The 21,572-nt window shown below is 53.6% G+C and overlaps 1 protein-coding gene across 1 annotated transcript; it reads right to left on the bottom strand.

Annotated features, from left to right (window-relative positions):
• Positions 1 to 17: 17 nt before the first annotated feature.
• Positions 18 to 20,468, bottom strand: SELENOO (selenoprotein O). The gene is made up of 9 exons (NM_001163193.3): positions 19,881 to 20,468; positions 8,930 to 9,133; positions 7,942 to 8,122; positions 6,714 to 6,844; positions 6,123 to 6,403; positions 1,612 to 1,762; positions 809 to 994; positions 576 to 732; positions 18 to 479 (listed from the first exon to the last, which is right to left on the bottom strand). The coding sequence occupies exons 1-9, from the start codon at positions 20,447 to 20,449 to the stop codon at positions 297 to 299; spliced, it is 2,043 nt and encodes a 680-aa protein (NP_001156665.2). The 5' UTR covers positions 20,450 to 20,468; the 3' UTR covers positions 18 to 296.
• Positions 20,469 to 21,572: the final 1,104 nt, after the last annotated feature.

The raw sequence follows: 21,572 nt of genomic DNA, 5'->3' as shown, positions 1-21,572 counted from the left end.
CAACCACGCGGGGCCACTGAGGAGGCTGCCGGTTTATTGGGGGGCCGCGTCCCCCCACCCCACCCCCGCCAGGTGGGTGGGGGCCAAGCGGCCGGTCCTCGGGGCTGCGCGGTGCGGGTGTGGGGCATCGGTCGTGGGGAGCAGAGGCTGGGGCAGGGGTGGCGAGTCGGCGTCGGGCGGAGACGGGTCAGGTCCTGACTGGACATCCCCGCCGTCACGGAGAGACGGGAGTGGGGGCCGCCTCGTGGACTCAAGGGCTTGGCCCTGGGGTCTCCTGCGCGGAGTCCCCAGGGCAGTTACGAGGATCACGTCACGCACAGCTCCGCCGCCCAGAGTGGGGGCTTGCTGCTGTAGGAGCGCCGCCGGCCGGCCGCCCCGCCGGTCTCCTCGGCCGCCTCACTGGCCTCCGCGGGCTCTGCAGCCTCCGCCTCCGCCTCCCCGCCGTAAGGGGTCTCCAGCAGCTTCAGCACCCGCCGCACCTGCAGGGGGGTGGAGAGCGAGGGGGGGCTGTTGGGGACCGGCCTCCTCCGCAGCCGATGAAGGTCGGGGAGCGGGGGGCGGCAGACAGCGCTTGCCTCCGAGAAGTCGCCGCTCTCAGCAGCTTCAATGGCGCCCTGTGCAATGTAGTTCCTCAGCACGTACTTGGGGTTGTTGGCGCGCATGACACGTGTGCGCTCGGCCTGCCAGGTGACCGCGTCGCTGCTGGCCTCCCGGTCCTTCTCCAGCCGGGCCCTGCAAACCACTGGGCGTCAGCCGCGTAGCCCGGCCCGCACTGGGATTGGGGGGGGGGAAGGGGGGGCAGGGGCACCTGTAGTTGTGGAGCCACGCGGCCCAGCGGCTCCTGTTCTTGCCGTGCAGCTCGGCCTCGCTCAGCTGCTCCAGCCGCGACTGCTGCTCCACGCGCTCCAGCTCCCGAGCCAGGCTCGCCCGCGTGCCGATGAGCGCCAGGAGCTGCGGGTTTGACTGCGCCAGCATGAGCATCATGGACAGCTGCCTGCGCGGAGCGGGCGCGTGAGGAGCCCCAGGCCGGCCTTCCCGGCCTGCCACACTGCTGTGCTCGGCCCCCCCAGGGCGGAGCCCGGGTCCGGTGGGCGGGGCAGATGGGGGAACATGACCAGCACCCCCTGCACATGACCGGCCCGTCTCCTGCTGTTGACTCCGCCCATGGAGACCGCAGAGCTGGATCCTCCAGCTGGGGAGGGCGGCAGGGCAGCCCCTGACATCCCCTTCTCAGTCACCCTGGCTCTGTGCTCAGCAGGTCCTACCAGCTCAGCCTCCCCGCACACCGCTGCACTAGATTCCTGCTGGCCCCAAACTTGTTGATGGGTTGAGTGTGGGCCCCACCCCCAGGACAACAGGTGTAGAAAGCCTGAGTGGCTGGAGATGGCGGGCCACACCCAGGCTGTTCCTGGGGGGCCTCCCTGGAGCAGAAGCCACCGTGCCCCACCCTGTGCCTCCTGGCCCCCCATTCCAGTGTCAGCATTGCGTCCCTTCCTCTGACTGGTGGGCCTCAGGGCTACACAGCCAGGGTCTGACCACCCATGGTTTCATTCTAAATAGTCCTCCCTTTTCTGGAAACAAATTCCTGGGAAGCAAGACCCAAGCACCCACCGGGGATCCATCTGAGGTCGGAAGGCGAGCCTCAGCTCCTCCAGGGAGGCGCACTGTGCAGTCAGCGCAGCCAGGAACCCATCTAGGTCTGGGGACTCCGGCGCAGTTGGGAAGGAGTTCAGCAGGTAGAAGGAGTTTGTGAAGTCAGCCCCTGGAACACAGAGCTGCTCAGGGCACCGCCCTGTCGCCAGACAACCGCACGTGTTCATCCAGCATGTGTGTGGAGCCCTGCTGGGCGTCAGGCCAGGGGTTCCTGACGCCCCCACCCCCAGCCTGTTCTCAGTGCCGCCAACTTGGTCCCCACTCTGAACCTGACAAGTCACGCTGTCTCCCAAGGCCTCCAAGGCCGGTCTCTTCATTGGTGACCTGAACAAACAGTCCAGGCGCTGAGGCCGGCCCTGGCCCCCATCGTGGTCAGCGCCTTCAGCACTGCACGCTCTGGGAGCTGCAAGGTTGAGACAGCAGAGGACCTGAGAACAGGCGTGTCATGTGGTGTCCTTGGCCTGGCTGGCTAAACCAGTGTCACCATAACCCCTAAGGAAATGGCCAAAACCAGAGGAGGAGTGGGGAATCAGAATGGTGTACACAAAACCCACCGAAACACGAGCGTGGTGACAGAAATTGAGGGACAAAAATGGTGTAAGACAAAACAACGAAGCAGTACAAATTCTTCCTTATCTGCAGGTACTTATAAAGTAAGTGGACGAGGGAGCTCCCTGGTCCCGTGGTTAGCAATGCGCTTTTACTGTCAAGGGCGTGGGTCAGCCCCTGGATGGGGAACTAAGATCTTGAGAGGACGCCCCCCCCCCGCCCCCCCGGCCAAAGTAAACGGATTAATGTCACTATTCAAAGAGCAAAGACCAGCAGGATGGATACAAAACACGATCGGATGACAGTAAGACACTGAAGACACTTCAGCTGAAGGTGAAAAGATGGAAAAAATATAGCACACAAATAGTAACCTACAGAATTGGGTGGCTGTGCTGCCATCAGGAAAGTAGACTTTATGTGAGCACTTGACAAGGAGGAGTGTTAGCTATGGGTGAGTCAGTTCAGCAAGAAGATAAAACAATCAAACAAGAGCCCCCAACACACAAAGCAAACACTCGTAAGACTGAAGGGCAAACACATGTTTTGGCTGTGCTGGTCATCCCTGTAGTTTGCGGGGCTTCTCTAGTTGCGCAAGGGCTTAGTTGTCCTGCGGCAGGTGAGATCTTAGTTTCCCGACAAACGATCAAACCCATGACCCCTGCATTGGAAGGCAGATTCTTAACCACTGGACCACCGGGGAAGTCCCTGAATACATGTTAAAGAAACTGTACTCCAATGAACAACAACAAAAAACAACTGAAGGGCAGAGTCGAGCAGTTTTGTAGGAGCTGGGATATCAGCACCTGACCCCTGGACAGAAGGTCAACAAGGAAACAGTGAACACCAAATACAGCTCTCCACCCAAGCTCTCAGCTGCATGTTCTCCAGGCCATAAAATTAGTACTCTGAGAATACTGGTGTATTCTGCAGCCACAATGGAAAGAAGCTAGAAGTCACAAATGGAAGGAAAATCAGAGGGTGAGATGGTTGGATGGCACCATCGACTCAACGGACCTGAGTTTGAGCAAACTGGGACAGGGAAGCCTGGCTTGCTGCAGTCCATGGGGTTGCAAAAAGTCAGACACAATTTAGCAACTGGGTAACAGTGTTAAAATTAATCAACTACTGGGTCTAAAAAGAAATCACAAGAGAAATGAGAAAACACTTGGAGGTTATGAACCAAAAGCAGCAGAGCTCAGAGGGAAGTTTATAGGTACGTATGTCTGAACTGAAAGAACAGCGCGCTCATCACCAGAAAAAAACGTAACTGTATGTGCTGGTGGTCTCGTGTTGCACATGTCACACAGTCATGTTGCACACCTGAGGCTTGTAAGATGCTACACGTTAGCTACTTCTCAGTAAAAGCACTTCAAATCAGTAACCTCATCTTATACCTAAAGAACTAAGAAAAGAACAAGACCAAACTTAACAGAAAGAAGATGAAAGCAGAGATAAACAGAGAATAAAAGTGAGAGAATGAGACCAAAATTGGTTCTTCAGAAAGATCAGTAAAACTGATGAAATTTTAGCTAAACCAATAAAGAAAAAAATTGACTTTATTGACTACACCAAAACCTCTGACTGTGTGGATCACAATAAATTGGAAAATTCTTAAAGAGATGGGAATACCAGACCACCTGATTTGCTTCCTGAGAAATCTATATGCAGGTCAAGAAGCAACAGTTAGAACTGGACATGGAACAACAAAGTGGTTCCAAATTGGCAAAGGAGTATATCAAGGCTGTATATTGTTGCCCTGTTTATTTAACTTCTGTACAGAGTACATCATGAGAAACGCTGGACTGGATGAAGCACAAGCTAGAATCAAGATTGGCAGGAGAAGTATCAATAACCTCAGATATGCAGATGACACCACCCTTATGGCAGAAAGTGAAGAGGAACTAAAAAGCCTCTTGATGAGAGTGAAAGTGGAGAGTGAAAAAGTTGGCTTAACACTCAACATTCAAAAAGCTAAGATCATGGCATCTGGTCCCATCACTTCATGGCAAATAGATGGGGAAACAATGAAACAGTGAGATACTTCATTTTGGGGGGCTCTGGAATCACTGCAGATGGTGACTGCAGCCATGAAATTAAAACGCTTGCTCCTGGGAACAAAAGCTATGACCAAGCTAGACAGCATATTAAAAAGCAGAGATATTACTTTGCCAACAAAGGTCCATCTAGTCAAAGCTATGGTTTTTGCAGTAGTCGTGTATGGATGTGAGAGTTGGACCATAAAGAAGGCTGACTGCTGAAGAATTGATGCTTTTGAACTGAGGTGTTGGAGAAGACTCTTGAGACTCCCTTAAACTGCAAGGAGATCAAACCAATCAATCCTAAAGGAAATCAGTCCTGAATATTCATTGAAAGGACTGATGCTGAAGCTGAAACTCCAATACTTTGGCCACCTGATGTGAAGAACTGACTCATCTGAAAAGACCCTGATGCTGGGAAAGGCTGAAGGCAGGAGGAGAAGGGGACGACAGAGGATGAGATGGTTGGATGGCATCACTGACTCAATGGTCATGAATTTGAGCAAGCTTCGAGAGTTGGTGATGGACAGGGAGGCCTGGGGTGCTGCAGTCCATGGGGTCGCAAAGAGTCAGACATGACTGAGCGACTGAACTGACTAACTGAAAACAATAAAGAAAAAAAGTAACAGCAACGATATCATTACTGATTAGACAGAAATAAAAGACTAAGAGGACACTATGAATAATAATCCAGATAACTTAGATGACCGATTCCTAAAAACATAAATTACCAAAACTGACTCAGGAAGAAAAAGAAAATCTCAATAGTCCCATACCAAGTAAAGAGATTGTAAACTTCCTGACATATGAAAAGTCAGGACCAGAGGGCTTCATGGTGAATTCCACCAAACATTTAAAGAAGAGTTAACACCAATCCTTAGACTCTTCTAAAAAATAGGAGGAAACATTTTCTAACTCATCTCATGAAACCAGCACTGTCTTGATACCAAAGCCGAACAAGGATACCAGGAGAAAAGACAGTCACAGAGCAGCATCCCTCGTAAGCACAGGCAGAGAAACCAGGAGAAAAGGCAGTCACAGAGCAGCATCCCTCGTAAGCACAGGCAGAGAAACCAGGAGAAAAGACAGTCACAGAGCAGCATCCCTCGTAAGCACAGGCAGAGAAACCAGGAGAAAAGACAGTCACAGAGCAGCATCCCTCGTAAGCACAGGCAGAGAAACCAGGAGAAAAGGCAGTCACAGAGCAGCATCCCTCGTAAGCACAGGCAGAGAAACCAGGAGAAAAGGCAGTCACAGAGCAGCATCCCTCGTAAGCACAGGCAGAGAAACCAGGAGAAAAGACAGTCACAGAGCAGCATCCCTCGTAAGCACAGGCAGAGAAACCTCAGCAAAACCCTAGAAGGACCATGTATGTAGGATTCACCCCAGCATGCAAGGGCGCCTGTGTGTCCCCTCCCAGCTTCACACCTGGAGACCCAAACCTCAGGGGGATGGTGTTTGGAGACGGGGCCTTTGGGAGGTAGGTAGGAGGGTGCAACCCTGCTAGGGGCTCTGTGTTCCTGCTCCCACTTTGCCCTGTGAGGACGCAACCAGCAGATGGCGTCCCGAGGCTGGATGTCCAGCCACGAGGCTGTGAGAAGCAGCACACCTGACTGACGCACAGTGTGAAAGCACGCAGCAGCGGATAGAAGGGGGTGTGCTCTACCGAGAGGAGTCAACGTGTGAACTGGCCGGTGGCTCATGGCACACTCGTGCAAAGGATGCTTTCCCCAAGGGCGCCCGGCCGGCCACTTGTGCTGGGCAGCACTGGGCCTCCAAGCCGGATCAGCCAGGAAGTCACACACACCCTGCAAAGGCAGTCCCAAAGGACGAGAGACGGGGACCCAGCCAGCCACGGCCCATGAGCAGCCCGCCCCCACTCACCGGTCAGGTGCATGGTCTCCAGGAGCTGGGCCACCAGGGCGCCATCGCCCTCCTGCTCGGTCTGCACGAGGCCCAGCTTCCGGCGCATCTTCTGCAGGTAGTGCCGGCCGAACTCGGCGTCGAACTCCTCTGCCAGGATGGCCTCGGCCAGCTCGAGGGGCAGCGCGGGGTCCAGGGCCTCGGCCAGCTTCTGCAGGTTCCACTTGCACACCTCGGGCTGCTTGCTGTACGAGTAGCGCCCGGCGGTGTCGGAGGCGTTGCACACGTGATCGGGGTCATACCTGCCGGACGGGCAAGAGTGGGTGGTGCCTAAAGGGACCCACCGAGGGACCCGGGTGGACACCGCAGTCCTGCCCTGTCCCACAGGGCCCTGCAGCCTCACCTGCCCCTTCAGCCCACTTTCTACCCAAGAGTGGAGGGGGCTGGTTAAACGCTTCTGTGCTAAAGCCCTCTGGGGGATTCCTGCTCTGGGAATGGCTAGCTGACCAGGCCTTGCTGAGAAACACTGAACAAAACCTTCACGAAAGCACCCATGCGGGCCTATGATGCCGTGCCTCCCCGGGGGCTGACGGCAGGCAGCGGGACGCCCACCTGTCCAGGAAGCCGAAGGGCCCGTAGTCGATGGTGAGCCCCACGATGCTCATGTTGTCTGTGTTGAGCACGCCGTGGCAGAAGCCCACGCACTGCCACTCAGCCACCAGCCGGGCCGTGCGCCGGGTCACCTGCAACAGGACGGCCACTGCTACTCCCTCTGGGCCCAGCCCCTCCCCAAACCACCTGTGCCCGCTGGGCCCGTCTCACACTGCGCGACTCCCGGGGAGCCTGCCCAGTGTCCTGTCCTGACTTGGGAAGAACGCCCGAGGACATGTGACAAGGAAACCCCCCCCCCGCCCCCACACACACCACCGTCTCTTATATACTCACTATTCTGGCTTTTACCCAAACCAGAGAAATCAGGGAACCCTGACATTCTCATGATACAGGCCCCTACGTGGGATGACCATGTCAAAAGAAGGAAGCAAGTCTCCACATTATCAGGCAAACCCGCCCCAGGTCCAGCCTCACCGGGGGCTGCAGGGGACGAGGCTCCACCAGCCCACCTGGGCAGCCAGGGCCCTGCCGGCCCTGCCGCCCTGCACCCAGCCAGGAGGAGCCCTGCGAGCCGCAGGTGTGCCCGATGGCCTTGTGGCCCACTGAGCAGCCCACCCACAGCTCGCCTTCTGAGGCCGCGGGCGCTGTCTGCGTTGGACGGCACCACGCTCGGCTTCACTGACCAAGAGGCCAGGCTCAGGCCGCCACCTTGGGTGTGAGCGGAGCCTCAAGCCTCCCCGGCACTGCCCGCGTGACAGATGGGAAGACACTGCCTGGAGGGTCTGGGGAGGGGCCAGGCCTCCCCAGCATGTCTCTGCACGTGGCCCCCGGGTGCAGGCCGGGACCGACACGCTGCTCTGTGCCCACTTGCGGGGGCACCTGCACGGCCCCTGGGACCACGCCTGAGAGTTCTAGGGTGCATTCAGCCCTGAGCCAGGACAGTCAGTGTGTCCCCCAGCCAAGAGGCTTAGGGGTGTGTGCTGGGGGCGACTGTGTGCACAGGCCCCATGTGGGAGACCCAGCACCCGCCAGCCCTGACTTCCCCCAAGATCTCTGCACGGCTCCTCAAGGCTGCTCAAATAGGGGTCCGTCCCAGGACCCTGACCCTCAGCATCTGAGAAGCTAGCCCTGGGCCAAGCCAGTGGGTGGTGATGAGGGTTTGGGACAGGAGGAGACTCAAGAGGGCAGGACACCCAGCGCCCACCCTCAGGGGGCAGCCCCCACTGACCTCCCGGAAGAAGGCGGCGTGTCTCTGCACATGGTCCCCGGGGTGACAGGCCTGGATTTCAGGGTAGAAAGTGCTGATGACGTAGTCGAGCATCTGCAGTCGGATGTCGTCCCTCCCCACGCTGGGGCCCGCCCGGCCCGTGTGCTCGTCTCTGGGCTTGAAGATCTCGAAGGATCCAAACCTGGAGGGGAGACCCACGTTGACCACAGGTTAAACATGACGCCTCCCCTCTTGAGTGAGGCGGGAAGGGAGTTGCTGCCAGCGCTCGTGGCCAGAGCAGTGGTGAGTGGGGGACAAACCGTACAAACACGGCCGATCTTCAGGGACACAGGCTGATATGGGGCGCCTCCCAGGGCACATGGGGCGGGACAGCACGGCCGCCCTGCGGGGACGAGGGGATCCGTGCTGTCTCATGGGGGGAGGAGGCCTGTACTGGGGTGAGCTGGGGTCAGCAGTGGGGCAGCTGCACCCCCAGGGGGCAAGGCAACGTCCAGAGCCAGGTTTGCTGGTCACATGGGCCGACTACCAGCAGTTCGTGGGTGGAGGCCAGGGGTGCTGCCCGACAGCCTACGCGACAGACCAGCGTTTAGCAGACTGTCTGGTCCAGCTCTGGGGGCCCAGCATCTCCACCCCAGAGACAAAGGCGAAGCCAGAGATGGCTGAGCCATGGGGTCGGCTGAGTCCCCTGATCCCCAAGACTGCCACAGCTGCCTCCTGGCGACTGGCTTTGGGTGGCTGGTACCGAGTGCTCGATTCCAGACAGCTTGGTGACCGCGAGGACTCACAGGCCCCCAGCAGCAGAAGGCCTCCACTCGGCGGACAGGGCCCTGGGAGCGGGCGTGCTGGGCGTCATGGCCACTCGTCCAGCCACGCAGGTGAGGCCATTTTCCCGGCGTGCCTGATGCAGCCCCTGGTCATAGACCCCAGGTCTTGGCTCCAGGCTCGCTGCCCGGCCCCTGGCCTGGGGACGTGAGTGCGCGGGCCTTACCTGAGGAACGTGGGGGCCAGGCGCAACACCACGGCGCACGGCTCGGGCCGGGGGTTCCCGTCGTAGAAGGCATCGCGCACGACAGTGGACTGGGATGAGACGCAGGAGCCGGCCCGTGTGGTGGGGACACCCAGGTGGAACATGGCCTCACTGCACAGGAACTCGCGGATGCTGGAGCGCAGCACTTTGCGGCCGTCCGCCTGTCTGAGGTCAAGCACAGAGGTCACTGCCAGGCCCCGGCAACACAGCTGCAGGCCGAAGGGACGGCAGGAAAGCCGCTACCGGCTTCTGAAAACCAGCCCCCGAGCAGCTCTGCCGTCAGCGTAGAACGAGTCTGTTTTGCGTGACCCCAGACGCTGTGCCCCTAACGTCCTGCAGGTCTATATCCACAGCACGGGTGCCAGCCTGCCGTAGGAGCCGAGTCCACACTGAAGACGGGGAGAGCCGTTCCCTGGGTCACACGCACGGTCACACGCACACTCGTGCCTACAGTTCTGTGTCTAAGAATTTACTTTGTAAAAAACACAGCACAGACACAGCACCGCTTGCGGTGGGGGGAGGACTTCAGTCCACCTTGGGCAGCTCCGAATGACTCGGACGTTCTCTTCTTATCCTAAGCTGACATAATTATTATTTTAAATAGACTTTATTTTCCTAGGCACTGTTAGGTTCTCAGCAAAAGCGATCAGAAGGCAGAGATTTCTCATATATGCCCCAGCATCAGCGTTCCTCCCAGACAGGACATCTGTCAGTCAGTGAACCCACACTGACATGTCCTCACCCCCAGAGCCCATGTTTACATCAGGCTTCATGCTTGGTGTTGCCCATCCTGTGGGTCTGGACAACTGCCCAGACGGGGATCCACCGTGACCACAGGGTCACACAGAGAAGTGTCACTGCCCAAAGTCCTCCGTGCTCCACCGAGCCATCTCTCCCCTCCCAACCCCCGGTCTTTTTACTGTCTCCAGAGTTTTGCCTTTTCCAGAATGTCATAGTGTCACAGATGGAATCATACTGTGTGACCTTTTCAGATTGACTTTCTTCACTTACTGATATGCATCCAAGTTTCCAACATGTTCCTTAATGGCTTGATGGCTCATTTCTTTTTTTTTCTTTCTACTCTTTTGCTGAATAACATTCCATTGTCTGGAATTATCTATTCCACTGTCTGTTCTATCTGTTCACCTTGAAGGACACCTGGTGGCTTCCAGGTTTTGGCAATTAGGAATACAGTTGCTGTGAACATCCGTATACAGAGTTCCATGTGGACACATTTTTAACTCCTTGGGGTAAATACTAAGTCGTATGATTGCTGGATCATATGGTGACAATGTATTTGGCTTGGTAAGAGACCGCCAGTCTTCCCAAGCAGCCAGACCATTCTGCACCCCCGGAAGCGATGAGCGTGCTTCCTGTTGCTCCGCGCCCTTGCCAGCATTTCGCGTTGTCCGTGTCCTGGAGCTTGGCTGTTCTCATGGGTGTAGTGCTGTCTCACTGTTTTAATTTGCATTTTTCTGATGACACATGATGTGAAATATCTTTCCATGTGCTTAGATGCCATCTCTCTATCTTCTTTGGGGAGGTGTCTAGCAAAGTCTTTGCCCCATTTTAAAATCAGTTCGTTTTCTTATTGTTGAGTTTTAAGAGTTCTTTGTATGCTTTGGAAAACAGACATTTATCAGACATGTCTTCCACAGGGATTTTCTCCCAGTCTGTGGTTTGTCATTCTCCTGACACTTTCACAGAAGTTTTACATTGAATAAAGTCCAGCCTATCATTTCTTTCATGGATCCTGTCCTCTGTGTTGTATCTAAAAAGTCATTTCCATACCTGAGGTCATTCATATTTTCTGTTTTATCTTCTAGGAGTTTTAGTTTTGCATTTTGTGTGTAGGTCTGTCATCCAGTCTCAGTTAATTTTTGTAGAAGGTGTCAGGTCTGTGTCTAGATTCTCTCTTTTTTTAATGTGGACGTCCAGTTTTTCCAGTTCAGTTCAGTCGATCAGTCGTGTCCAACTCTTTGTGACCCCATGAACCGCAGCACACCAGGCCTCCCTGTCCATCACCAACTCTTGGAGTTCACCCAAACCCATGTCCATTGAGTCGTTGATGCCATCCAGCCATCTCATCCTCTGTCGTCCCCTTCTCCTCCTGCCCTCAATCTTTCCCAGCATCAGGGTCTTTTCAAATAAGCCAGCTCTTCGCATCAAGTGGCCAAAGTATTGGAGTTTCAGCTTCAAAATCAGTCCTACCAATGAACACCCAGGACTGATCTCCTTTAGGATGGACTGGTTGGATCTCCTTGCAGTCCAAGGGACTCTCAAGAGTCTTCTCCAACACCACAGTTCAAAAGCATCAATTCTTTGGCACTCAACTTTCTTTATAGTCCAACTCTTACATCCATACATGACCACTGGGAAAACCACAGCCTTGACTAGACGGACCTTTGTTGACAAAGTAACGTCTCTGTTTTTTAATATGCTGTCTAGGTTGGTCATAACTTTCCTTCCAAGGAGTAAGCGTCTTTTAATTTCATGGCTGCAATCACCATCTGCAGTGATTTTGGAGACCAAAAAAAGAAAGTCTAACACTGTTTCCCCATCTATTTGTCATGAAGTGATGGGACCAGATGCCATGATCTTAGTTTTCTGAATGTTGAGCTTTAAGCCAACTTTTCACTCTCCTCTTTCACTTTCATCGAGGCTCCTTAGTTCTTCTTCACTTTCTGCCATAAGTGTGGTATCATCTGCATAGCTCAGGTTATTGATATTTCTCCCAGCAATCTTGATTCCAGCTTGTGCTTCCTCCAGCCCAGCATCTCTCATGATGTACTCTGCATATAAGTTAAATAAGCAGGGTGACAATATACAGCCTTGACGTACTCCTTTTCCTATTTGGAATCAATATGTTGTTCCATGTCCAGTTCTAACTGTTGCTTCCTGACCTGCATACAGGCTTCTCAAGAGACAGGTCAGGTGGTCTGGTATTCCCATCTCTTTCAGAATTTTCCACAGTTTGTTGTGATCCACACAGTCAAAGGCTTTGGCATAGTCAATAAAGCAGAAATAGATGTTTTTCCTGGAACTCTCTTTTTTGATGATCCAGCAGATGTTGGCAATTTGATCTCTGGTTCCTCTGCCTTTTCTAAAACCAGCTTGAACATCTATCTGGAAGTTCACGGTTCACGCATTGCTGAAGCCTGGCTGGGAGAATTTTAAGCATTACTTTACTAGCGTGTGAGATGAGTGCAATTGTGTGGTAGTTTGAGCATTCTTTGGCATTGCCTTTCTTTGGGATTGGAAAGCTGTTCCAGTACAATCTGTTGAAAATACTATCATTGCTCCATTGGACTGCCTTTGCCCCTTTGTCAAAGACCCATATTTATGCAGGTCTATTTCTGGGCTCTCTGCTCTGTTCCACTGATCTATCCATTCTTTGGCCAAAACCACACCCTCTTGATTACCACAGCTTTAGTCAGTCTTGAAGTGGGGGCGGTGCCAGGCCTGACTTTGTTCTTCTCCCTCAATATTGAGCTATTCTGGCTCTTCTGCCTCTTGATAAAAATTTTAGAATCATTTTGTCAATTTCTACAAGATAACTTGCTGAGACTTTAATTGGGGTTGCATCGAATCTACAGATTGAGTTGGGAAGAACCGACATCTTGGCAATATTAAATCTTCATATCCATGAACATGGAATGTCTTTACGCTGATTTAGTTATTTTTTTATCAGTCTTGTAGTTTTCCTCATAGAGATCTTTTGTTAGATTCACACCTAAGTATTTCATTTTCAGCAATGCTAATGTAAACTGTTTTTAATTTCAAATTTCACTTGTCATTGCTTGGCTATAGTACAGTAGTGGCTCTGTATCCCGCAATATCGTTGTAACTGCTCTGAGCCCACTTTGGTCCATTCTTTGAGATTTTCTACGTAGATGTCCATTTGCAAACAAAACAGTTTCTATTTCTCCATCTTGATGTGCGTGCCTTGGTTTTCTTACCTTGTTGCATTAGCGAGGACCTCCAGGGTTGCTGAGAAGCAACGGTGAGACGGAACGTCTTTGCCTTGTTTATGATCTTAGTGGGAAAGCCCTGAGGTTCTCATGATGAAGTAGATTTAGCTGTAGGTTTTCTGTAGAAACTCTATTCCTCTCTATTTCTGATTTATCACGAAGAGTGTTAGAGTCTGTCAGACGCTTTTCTACTTCAACTAATATATGATTTTCCTTCTTTAGCCTGTTGATCTGATGGATCACTTTGATTGATTTTTGCATGTTGAACTAGCACTGCATACTTGGAATAAATCCATTTGGTGGTGATGGATAATTCTTTTCAAACATTGTTGAATTTTATTTGCTAATGTTTTGTTGAGGAATTCTTTGTCTGTGTTCATGAGGGATCTTGGTCTATAGTTTTCTTGTATTGCCTTTGTCGAGATCTGGTATCAGGACAACGCTGGACTCAGAATGAGTCAGGGATTAGTTCCTCTGCTTCCATTCTCTGAAAAGAGTGGCGTAATTTTGTCCTTAAATGTTTGGTAGAATTCACCAGTGAACTCATCTGGGCCTGATGCTGTTTTGGAAGGCTACTAATTGATTCAATTTCTTTAATATATACAGGCCTATTCAGATTGTCTATTTTTTCTTGCAAGTTTTGGTAAATTTTGTCTTTCAAGGAATTGGTCCTTTTCATCTAGGCTAGCAAATTTGTGAACATAGTACTGTTCAAAGTCTTTTAATTTCCTTTCAATATCTATACGAATTGTATGATCTTCCCTCTTTGATTTCTGGTATTAGTAATTGCGTCCTAACTTTCTTTCCTAGTTAGCCTGGCTAGAGGCTTATTGATTTCATAGATATTTTCAAAGAGAAAGCTTCTGATTTCACTGATTTCTCCTCTATATTTCAATTTCATTGATTTCTGTTCTCATTCTTTTTATTGTTTACTTTGGAAAGCAGCTGTGCTCACCACTATACCACCAACACACACAATGTTTGTGTTTTTTTGGGTTTTTTTTGCTTACTTTGGATTGGAGTTGCTCTTTTCTTTGTAGTTTCCTAGGTGGACACTTAAATATTGGTTTTAGATCGCTTTTCTTTATTAACATATGCACTCACTCACTGCTTTAAATTCTCTTCAAAACACTGCTTTCACTGTACCCCACACATTTGATATTTTTACTTTCATTTAGTTCAAAACATTTAAAAATGTCTCTTGGGATGGTGGCTCAGATGGTAAAGAATCTGCTTGCAATGCTGGAGACTCAGGTTCCATCCCTGGGTTGGGAAGATCCTCTAGAGAAGCGAATGGCTACCCACTCCAGTATTCTTGCCTGGAGAATTCCATAGAGGAGCCTGGTGGGTTACAGTCCATGGAGCTAGAAAGAGTCAGACATGATGAAGCAACTAACATGCATTATTTAGAAGTATGCTGCATAATCTCCAAGAATTTGGGGTTTTCTAGTGATCTGTTGGGAGAGGGCAATGGCAACCCACTCCAGTACTCTTGCCTGGAAAATCCCATGGACGGAGGAGCCTGGTGGGCTGCGGTCCATGGGGTCGCTGAGGGTCAGATATGACTGAGCGACTTCACTTTCACTTTTCACTTTCATGCATTGGAGAAGGAAATGGCAGCCCACTCCAGTGTTCTTGCCTGGAGAGTCCCAGGGACGGGGGAGCCTGGTGGGCTCCCGTCTATGGGGTTGCACAGAGTTGGACACGACTGAAGTGACTTAGCAGCAGGAGCAGCAGCAGTGATCTGTTACTGATTTCTAGTTTGATTCCATTGTGGCCTGAGAACGGACACTGTATAATTTCTATTTTAAAAAATTTGTTAAGGTGTGTTTTATGGCTTAGAATGTGGTTTATCTGGATAAATGTTCCATGTGGGCCTGAGAATATGTATTCTGTTGTTAGATGAAGTAGGCCTAGATGTTCATTGTATCCAGTTGATCAATGGTGTTAATTGAGCTCAAATGTGTCCTTATCAATTTTCTGCCTGTTGGCTCTGTCCATTTCTGATAGAGGGGTGTTGAAGTCTCAACTATGATAGTGCGTTCCTCTATGCCTCTCTGAAGTTGTCAGTTTCTGCCAAATGGCACTCTGATGCTGCTGTTTGACACATATACCTTAAGGATGGGCTTCCCTGATAGCTCAGTTGATAAAGAATCCGCCTGCAATGCAGGAGACCTTGGTTTGATCCCTGTGTCAGGAAGATCTGCTGGAGAAGGGATAGGCTACCCACTCTAGTATTCTTGGGCTTCCCTTGTGGCTCAGCTGGTAAAGAATCTGTCTGCAATCTGGGAGACCTGGGTTCCATCCCTGGGTTGGGAAGATCCCCTGGAGAAGGAAAAGGCTACCCACTCCAGTATTCTGGCCTGGAGAATTCCATGGACTGTATTGTCCATGGGCTCACGAAGAGTCGGACACGACTAAGCGACTTTCACTCACTCACTTACTCACCGTAAGGATTGTTCTGGCGTGTTGGCCCCCTCTTTATCCCTAGTAACTTTCCTTACTCCAAAGTCCACTCTTTCTGGATTTAATATGGCCACTCCTGCTTGTTTTTGGATTAGTGTTAGCATGGTACACTAGTATCCATTTATTTTTAATCTACATGTTTTCATATCTAAAGTGGGTTTCTTATGGACAACATAGAAGACTTTTAAACAATTCTTCTGACAGCATCTTGTTTTAATTAGTGCGTTTAGATCACAGCATCTAGACCAAAGTGTTTTCCTTCCACTCTCCTCTTCCTTTTTCTCTCCTTCTTCCTCTCCCCGCCTCAACCCCATCTTTTGTGGTTTTAATTGAGCATTTTGTGATTCTATTTTCTCCTTTTTCACTAGTTCTCTCCTGGCGTATCAGTAATACTTTTTTCTGTTTTGTTTTCTTACTCTTTGAAAAATGGCTGCCCTGGAGTTTGTAATACAGATTCCCAGCTAATCCAACTCCACTTGCAAGTACCACAGTACTACTCCGTAGGTAGTACGAGTACTTTATAACAACATAATCCCAACCTCTTCCTCCCACCCCTTATTCCATTTGGTGTCATGAATTTCACTTACACATAACCAAATGCCTTGTTTCTACTACTTTAAACTATTAACTGTTATATCAGTTAAGATGAAAAGTAAAGCTTTTATTCTACATTCACTTCCTTCTCCTGTGCTCTTCCTTTGATTATGTTGATTCAAGTTCCTGACCTGTATCATTTTCATTCTCTACAAAAAACATCTTTCAACATTTTTTGCAAAACAGATCTAATGGTAACAATTTCCCTCAACTTTTGTTTGAGGGAGTCTGTCTCCTTCACTGCTGAAGGATAATTTCACAGGGCACAGAATTCTAGGTGGGTGAATTTTTCCCCCTTACTCCACTTTCCTTTGCTTGCCTGGCTTTTGAGAAGTCAGCAGTCATTCTAATCTCTGCTCCTCTGTAGGTGAAGTGTTTCCTTCCTCTAGCTTTTGTCACTTTTATTTTTGCTTTTCTGTAGTTTGAAAATTATAAGCCTAGGTGTAGTTTTTTTGTTTGTTTGTTTTTTGTAGGGGTTCAGGTAGCCATTTATCTTGCTTGGTGCACTCTGAGCTTCTTGTATCTGTTTGGTATCTAGTATTAATTTGGGGAAATTCTCAGTCACTACATTAAATATTTCTTTTGTCCCCTTTTTCCCTCCTGGTATTCCTACTACATGCTACCTCTTTTGCAGCTGTCCTGTAGTTCCTGGGACAGTGAGAACTTTTCAGTTTTTTTCTTTGCATCTTTGTAGGTTTCTCCTGAGATATCCTCAAGCTCAGAGACTTTTCCTCATCTGTGTCCAGTCTAGTAATATGTCCATCAGAAGCATTCTTCATTTTTGTTAGTGTTTTTACTATAAACCTCTAGCACTTCCTTCTGGTCTTTCTCAGAACTCCCACCTCTCTGCTCGCACTGCCCATCTGCTCTTGCATGCTGCCTACTCCATCCGTTAGAGCCTTTGACATATTAACCACAGTTACATCAAGTCTTTGGCCTGATAGTTCCGACACCTCTGCCACGTCTGAGGCTAATTCTGATGCTGGCCCTGTCGCTTCCAGCTGTGTTTTCTGCCTTTCAGTGTGTTCTGTAATTTTTTCTTGATAACCAGGCATGTGTTCAGGGCAAACAGAGCAGCTATAAGCAGGCCTCTGTGGTGTGGTGGTGGGCTACAGGTACTGGGTGGAGGTCTCAGACCGTCAGTGCAGCTGGGCGTCTGGACCGAGAACATCACACGCGCTGTTCAGTCTCCCCTCTGCCAGAGGCTGCAGCTGGGCCCTTCCCCAGGTCAGTTAGGCTCTGAGATGACCTCAGCAGGGCAGCCTCGGGTTAATTAGCTCCCCCTGAGGGCAGGCTTGGTAAGAACACGGTGCTCCTGTCAACTTCAAACGGCTCCATTTCCCCACTCCTGCCAGAAGCACAAAGGGATTTTCTACCAGCATTCACTGTGAGGACCTAGTAGAGCTCCAGGAGATAAAACTCAGCGAAGCGCGGGGGCCCCTTGTGACTGAGGCCCTTGGGGTTTTAACTGGCTTGTCCACACTGAGCCTCCAGCAAACCATCACTTGCAGGGCAAGTGCTCCTGGAGACGCCTGCTCTGGTGATGAAAAATTCTCTGTCTTTGCCTGTCGGTCTCTCCAGTCGGGGCGGGGTGGGGGGTGGGCAGCGATTTGCCCTCTGACCTCACTTTTCTTGCAGATCTAAGAAGACTTGTTGATTTTTCAGTTTGTTCAGCTTTTCACCCATTAGAATGGAGTGACGATATCCAAAGTTTCTTACTCTGTTTTTTTTAAATTAAAGGAAAGTCACAGCAGTGCATGAGAACGGCTCGCCTGCACGAGCCGTGTCCTTAGCCCCTCCCTGTAAGGTGAGGGGGCTGGACATCTCGACCTCCAAGAGCCCCCAACCAGCAAGCAGCCACAACAAAGTGAGTTTGGATTTCTGCCCTTCAGAGTTGGGCCTAGGACCCTGGCCTGGCCCAGGGCACAGAAGCGTCCAAGCACTCCCCCAGCAGGAAGGCACTTGAGACAACTTAGAAAATTCTCTAGGAAAAACAAACTCTGGGCTCACTTCTGTCTCACCTGCCAAAGGACAGAGACGCTGCATGAAGGTGCCTGGGATGCACCTCTACCCACGTCCTCTGCAGGGAAGAGGCCAGTATGAGCTTGAGGTGCCGGGGCATACGCCTAGAGTGGGACCAGGGGTCAGCAGAGACTTCCGTGGGCCTCCACACGGCGTGGGGACCACCTCGGCCTCCTGCCTCACCCTCACCCGGGAGGGCTTATTCCAGGTGCGACTGACACCTCTAGAAACCAGGCTTGACGTCACCCCAAGGCTGTCTGCAGGCTGACCGCACCTGCCTCTGGTTGGTGAGACTCAACACACAGCGGCATTCCACTCACCCCCTGTGGTCTGTAGTCTGTCCTCAGATGTCACTTCACCCCCACCCTGGCCTATTCAGCAGGAAGCCAGCACTGTTCAAGCTAATTGTGGATTTGGTAAAAAATGATCCGGAGAACAGGCAGGCTACCTCCTTGCCCAGGGCGAGGTGCCCAAAGCAGAAACCAGAACCGTGTAATGATCACACAGCAAGGGCACAGGGCCTTCCCTAACCCTGCCCCCACAGAGAAGGACACACGGCAAGCGCCTGCACCTGCCATCCTGAAACCCCAGCCCCCATGGAGGCAAAGACAAGGAGCCACCTGTCCCTCCACCCCCAGCTCACACCTGGGCACTCCAGCAGCTGCTGGCCTAGGCCACTCACACCACTTCAGATGTTAGCCTCTGTGTTGTTGAGGGAGGCTGGGGACCCCAGGAAACGCTGGACCTGGTGGGTGGGCACAAGCCTGCGAACAGTCAGACAGCCCCTTTCTTTCAAAGGACTTCAGGTCTGGAAACAGACTTATAACCCAAGTCTTCAAATATTAAAAGCAACTTCCAGCAGCCTGTCACTCTCAAAAAAAATTTTTTATAACAAAAACAAATTGTCAAAACGAACACAGGAAGTTGAAAGATGCTCATACAATGTGCAAGCCCCAGTGTGAGGCATTCACACATGGTCAAAGGTGCAGACAACTCTCAGCAAGTTGTTCCAGGGCGGTGGTGGGGGTGCCAGGCTGAACTCAGGACGTCTCAGACACAGAAAGGTTTGAAGGCTGGGGTGTGAAGAAGAACCTGAGGACCTGAGGTGGAGCTGCTACAGAAGGAGGTGGGGGCGGGTTCAGTACCTGGACAGAGGGGCCAGACAACAGCCACACTTTCAGAATGTCTTTGAACATAAAACTCCAAGTCAGGTGTAATTCTTCTGGCCATTCAACAGGCATTTAACAGTATGGGCGGCGGATATGAACTTTTTTGTGTTAAAGAGCAGAACAGCCTGTCAGCCGCGGGCATACAGCACAGGCGACAGCTGGGCACCCTGCCGGGTAGGGCTGTCAGGATCCGGACCCAGGCCGGCAGCACGAGCCCCCAGAGGAGCACGGACAGCGCCCACCTCACTGCGCCCTCAGAGCAGGGCTGGCCCCAAGTGCTCGGAGTAAGTAGGCATCCGCGGTGCTAACTGTGTGGGAGGCAAGCCGACGGCCCGGTCAGCATTCCGACGAGGCCTTGAGCGCCGGAGCGCTGGCAGCCCCGCGGGGCACGCAGTAAACACGAGCGTGTCACGCGCAGAACTGGCTCCGAAGTCCGTGGGTCGTTTATCAGAACAGAGCACGGGCAGCGGCCAGCGCGGAGGGATCAGACGCTCGGCCCGACCTGAGAGGCCGCAGGGCCGCACCGTGCCAGGCGGGGGCGCGGGGGCGCTCAGGGGCGGCCAGGAGCCGCGCTCAGCTCCCGGCCTCTAGTCCGGGCCCCGGGCTTGGGCCTCGGCCCGGGCGCGCCTGCCCAGCTCGCTCTAGGGTCCCGGCCACACGCCTCACCCGCGGGCGCACCCCCAAACGCACCTGGAGAAGGCCGTGGGCCCCGCGCCCTTGAGCTGCAGCTCCCAGCGCTCGCCGGCCTCGGTGCACACCTCGCCCAAGTACATGGCGGCGCCGTCGCCCAGCTGCCCGGCGAACTGGCCGAACTGGTGGCCGCAGTAGCAGTGCGCGGCGGGCTCGGCGCCCGGCAGCAGCGCGTTGCCGCTGAAGAAGAGCGCGGCCTCGGCCTCGCGCGCCTCGCGGGCGGCGGCGGCGGCGGGCGGCGCGCCCAGGCCCAGCAGCGCCAGCGCGGGCTCCGACAGCGCCACGACGCGCGGCCGCCGCAGGGGCTCGGGCCGCGCGCGGCTGAAGCAGGCGCCGGGCACGGGCCGCGGCGCGGACGGGGCGCCCTCGGGGCCGGGCGGCGGCGTCTCCACCGGCAGCGCGCGCAGGGCGCGGTTGTCGAAGCGCAGCCCGGCCAGCCAGCGGGGCGCGGGCTCCATGGCGCCAGCCAACGCGGAGCAGCAGGCGGACGGCGGGCGGCGGCCGAGGGGCGGCGGCCGGGCGCGGGCGACCGTGAGCGAGGCCGCTAGCGCTGCGCGGAGCGCGGCCATCTGAGGCGCTGCGGCGGCGCCGCCCCGAAAGGAAGTCCCGCTGCCCCGGAAGCCCCGCCGCCCCGACAGGAAGTCCCTCCCCGGGCTCGCCTCCCGGTTGCCCGGGCCGCGCCTGACTGACAGGGATGCTGCAGTCCGTGGGGTCGCACAGAGTCGGACACGCCTGAGCTGAACCGGACGCCCGCGGAATGCTGGCTCTGACTGGTTGCGCCGTCCGCCCGCCTCCTTCCCAGGTCCTGCCTGGGGGACCGCGAGGGCCCGGCCGGACCCGGGGGGAGCGCGCGACGGGGACTGCCCCGCGCCACAGCGGCAGGTCCTGGAGGTCCGCCCTGGGGGACTCCGGCCCGTCCGGACTGAGCGCTCCGGGCCGGTGACCGTGCCGAGTGACTGCCCCAGGGGACCCTCGGGGTGCCCCGCAGTTCTGCGTGAAGCAGGACCAGCTTTGTTGGGGTCTGGCCCTTGAGTGTCCTTTGCCCACCGCACACAGGACAGGGGGGAAAGACGGCGGCGCTGGTCCAGATCTGGCCGGAAGTCAGGGGTCAGTTTTGGGCCTGGAAGGCCCCGTGGTGAAGCCGAAGCCGGGGGCGCGGCCGCTTCCTCCTCTGGCGGGCCGGCGCCTCTCCTCCCGCTGCCCTCCCCCGGTCGGGAGCCGGCGCCCCGCTGTCCCGCTGCCCCTCCGCTTGCCTGTTCGGCCTCCCTCCGGTCACTCAGTGCTTTTCCTTGGCGCTTCTCCTGTTTCTTGTGTGTCTTTCTCCTCACCACGCTCTGGGAGGGTAGCAGCTGTTCTGATCGGGGCTGCAGTTCCCCCAGAAACACCCCCGTGGACGCCCAGGAGGCTGGGGCGGGCGCGGGGTGGGAAGGGCCAAGCCTGGCCTCGAAGGGTCCGCCCCAGGTGAGGAGTTGGGGTCAGTGTGCAGAGTGACTCCGGGGTCCAGTTCAGAAGAGCCTTGCCTGGAGAGGGTGGTCCTCGGAGGGGTTCCAAAGCCCCCGCTCACCCGGGCCCAGAGCAAAACCTGAGACCTGGACAAACTCCAGAGCGCCCTCCTGTCCGGGCCACTCTGTCCAACAGCCCCGATCCACATCTGACATGAGGGGCTGCCCGGAACTGCCTCCGGGGGCCACC

The sequence above is a fragment of the Bos taurus genome, chromosome 5, assembly GCF_002263795.3.
Source record: "Bos taurus isolate L1 Dominette 01449 registration number 42190680 breed Hereford chromosome 5, ARS-UCD2.0, whole genome shotgun sequence".
In the NCBI taxonomy this organism is placed as follows: domain Eukaryota; kingdom Metazoa; phylum Chordata; class Mammalia; order Artiodactyla; family Bovidae; genus Bos; species Bos taurus.
The sequence above is the reverse complement of the archived record's forward strand: the minus strand, read 5'-3'. Positions and strand labels throughout refer to the sequence as shown.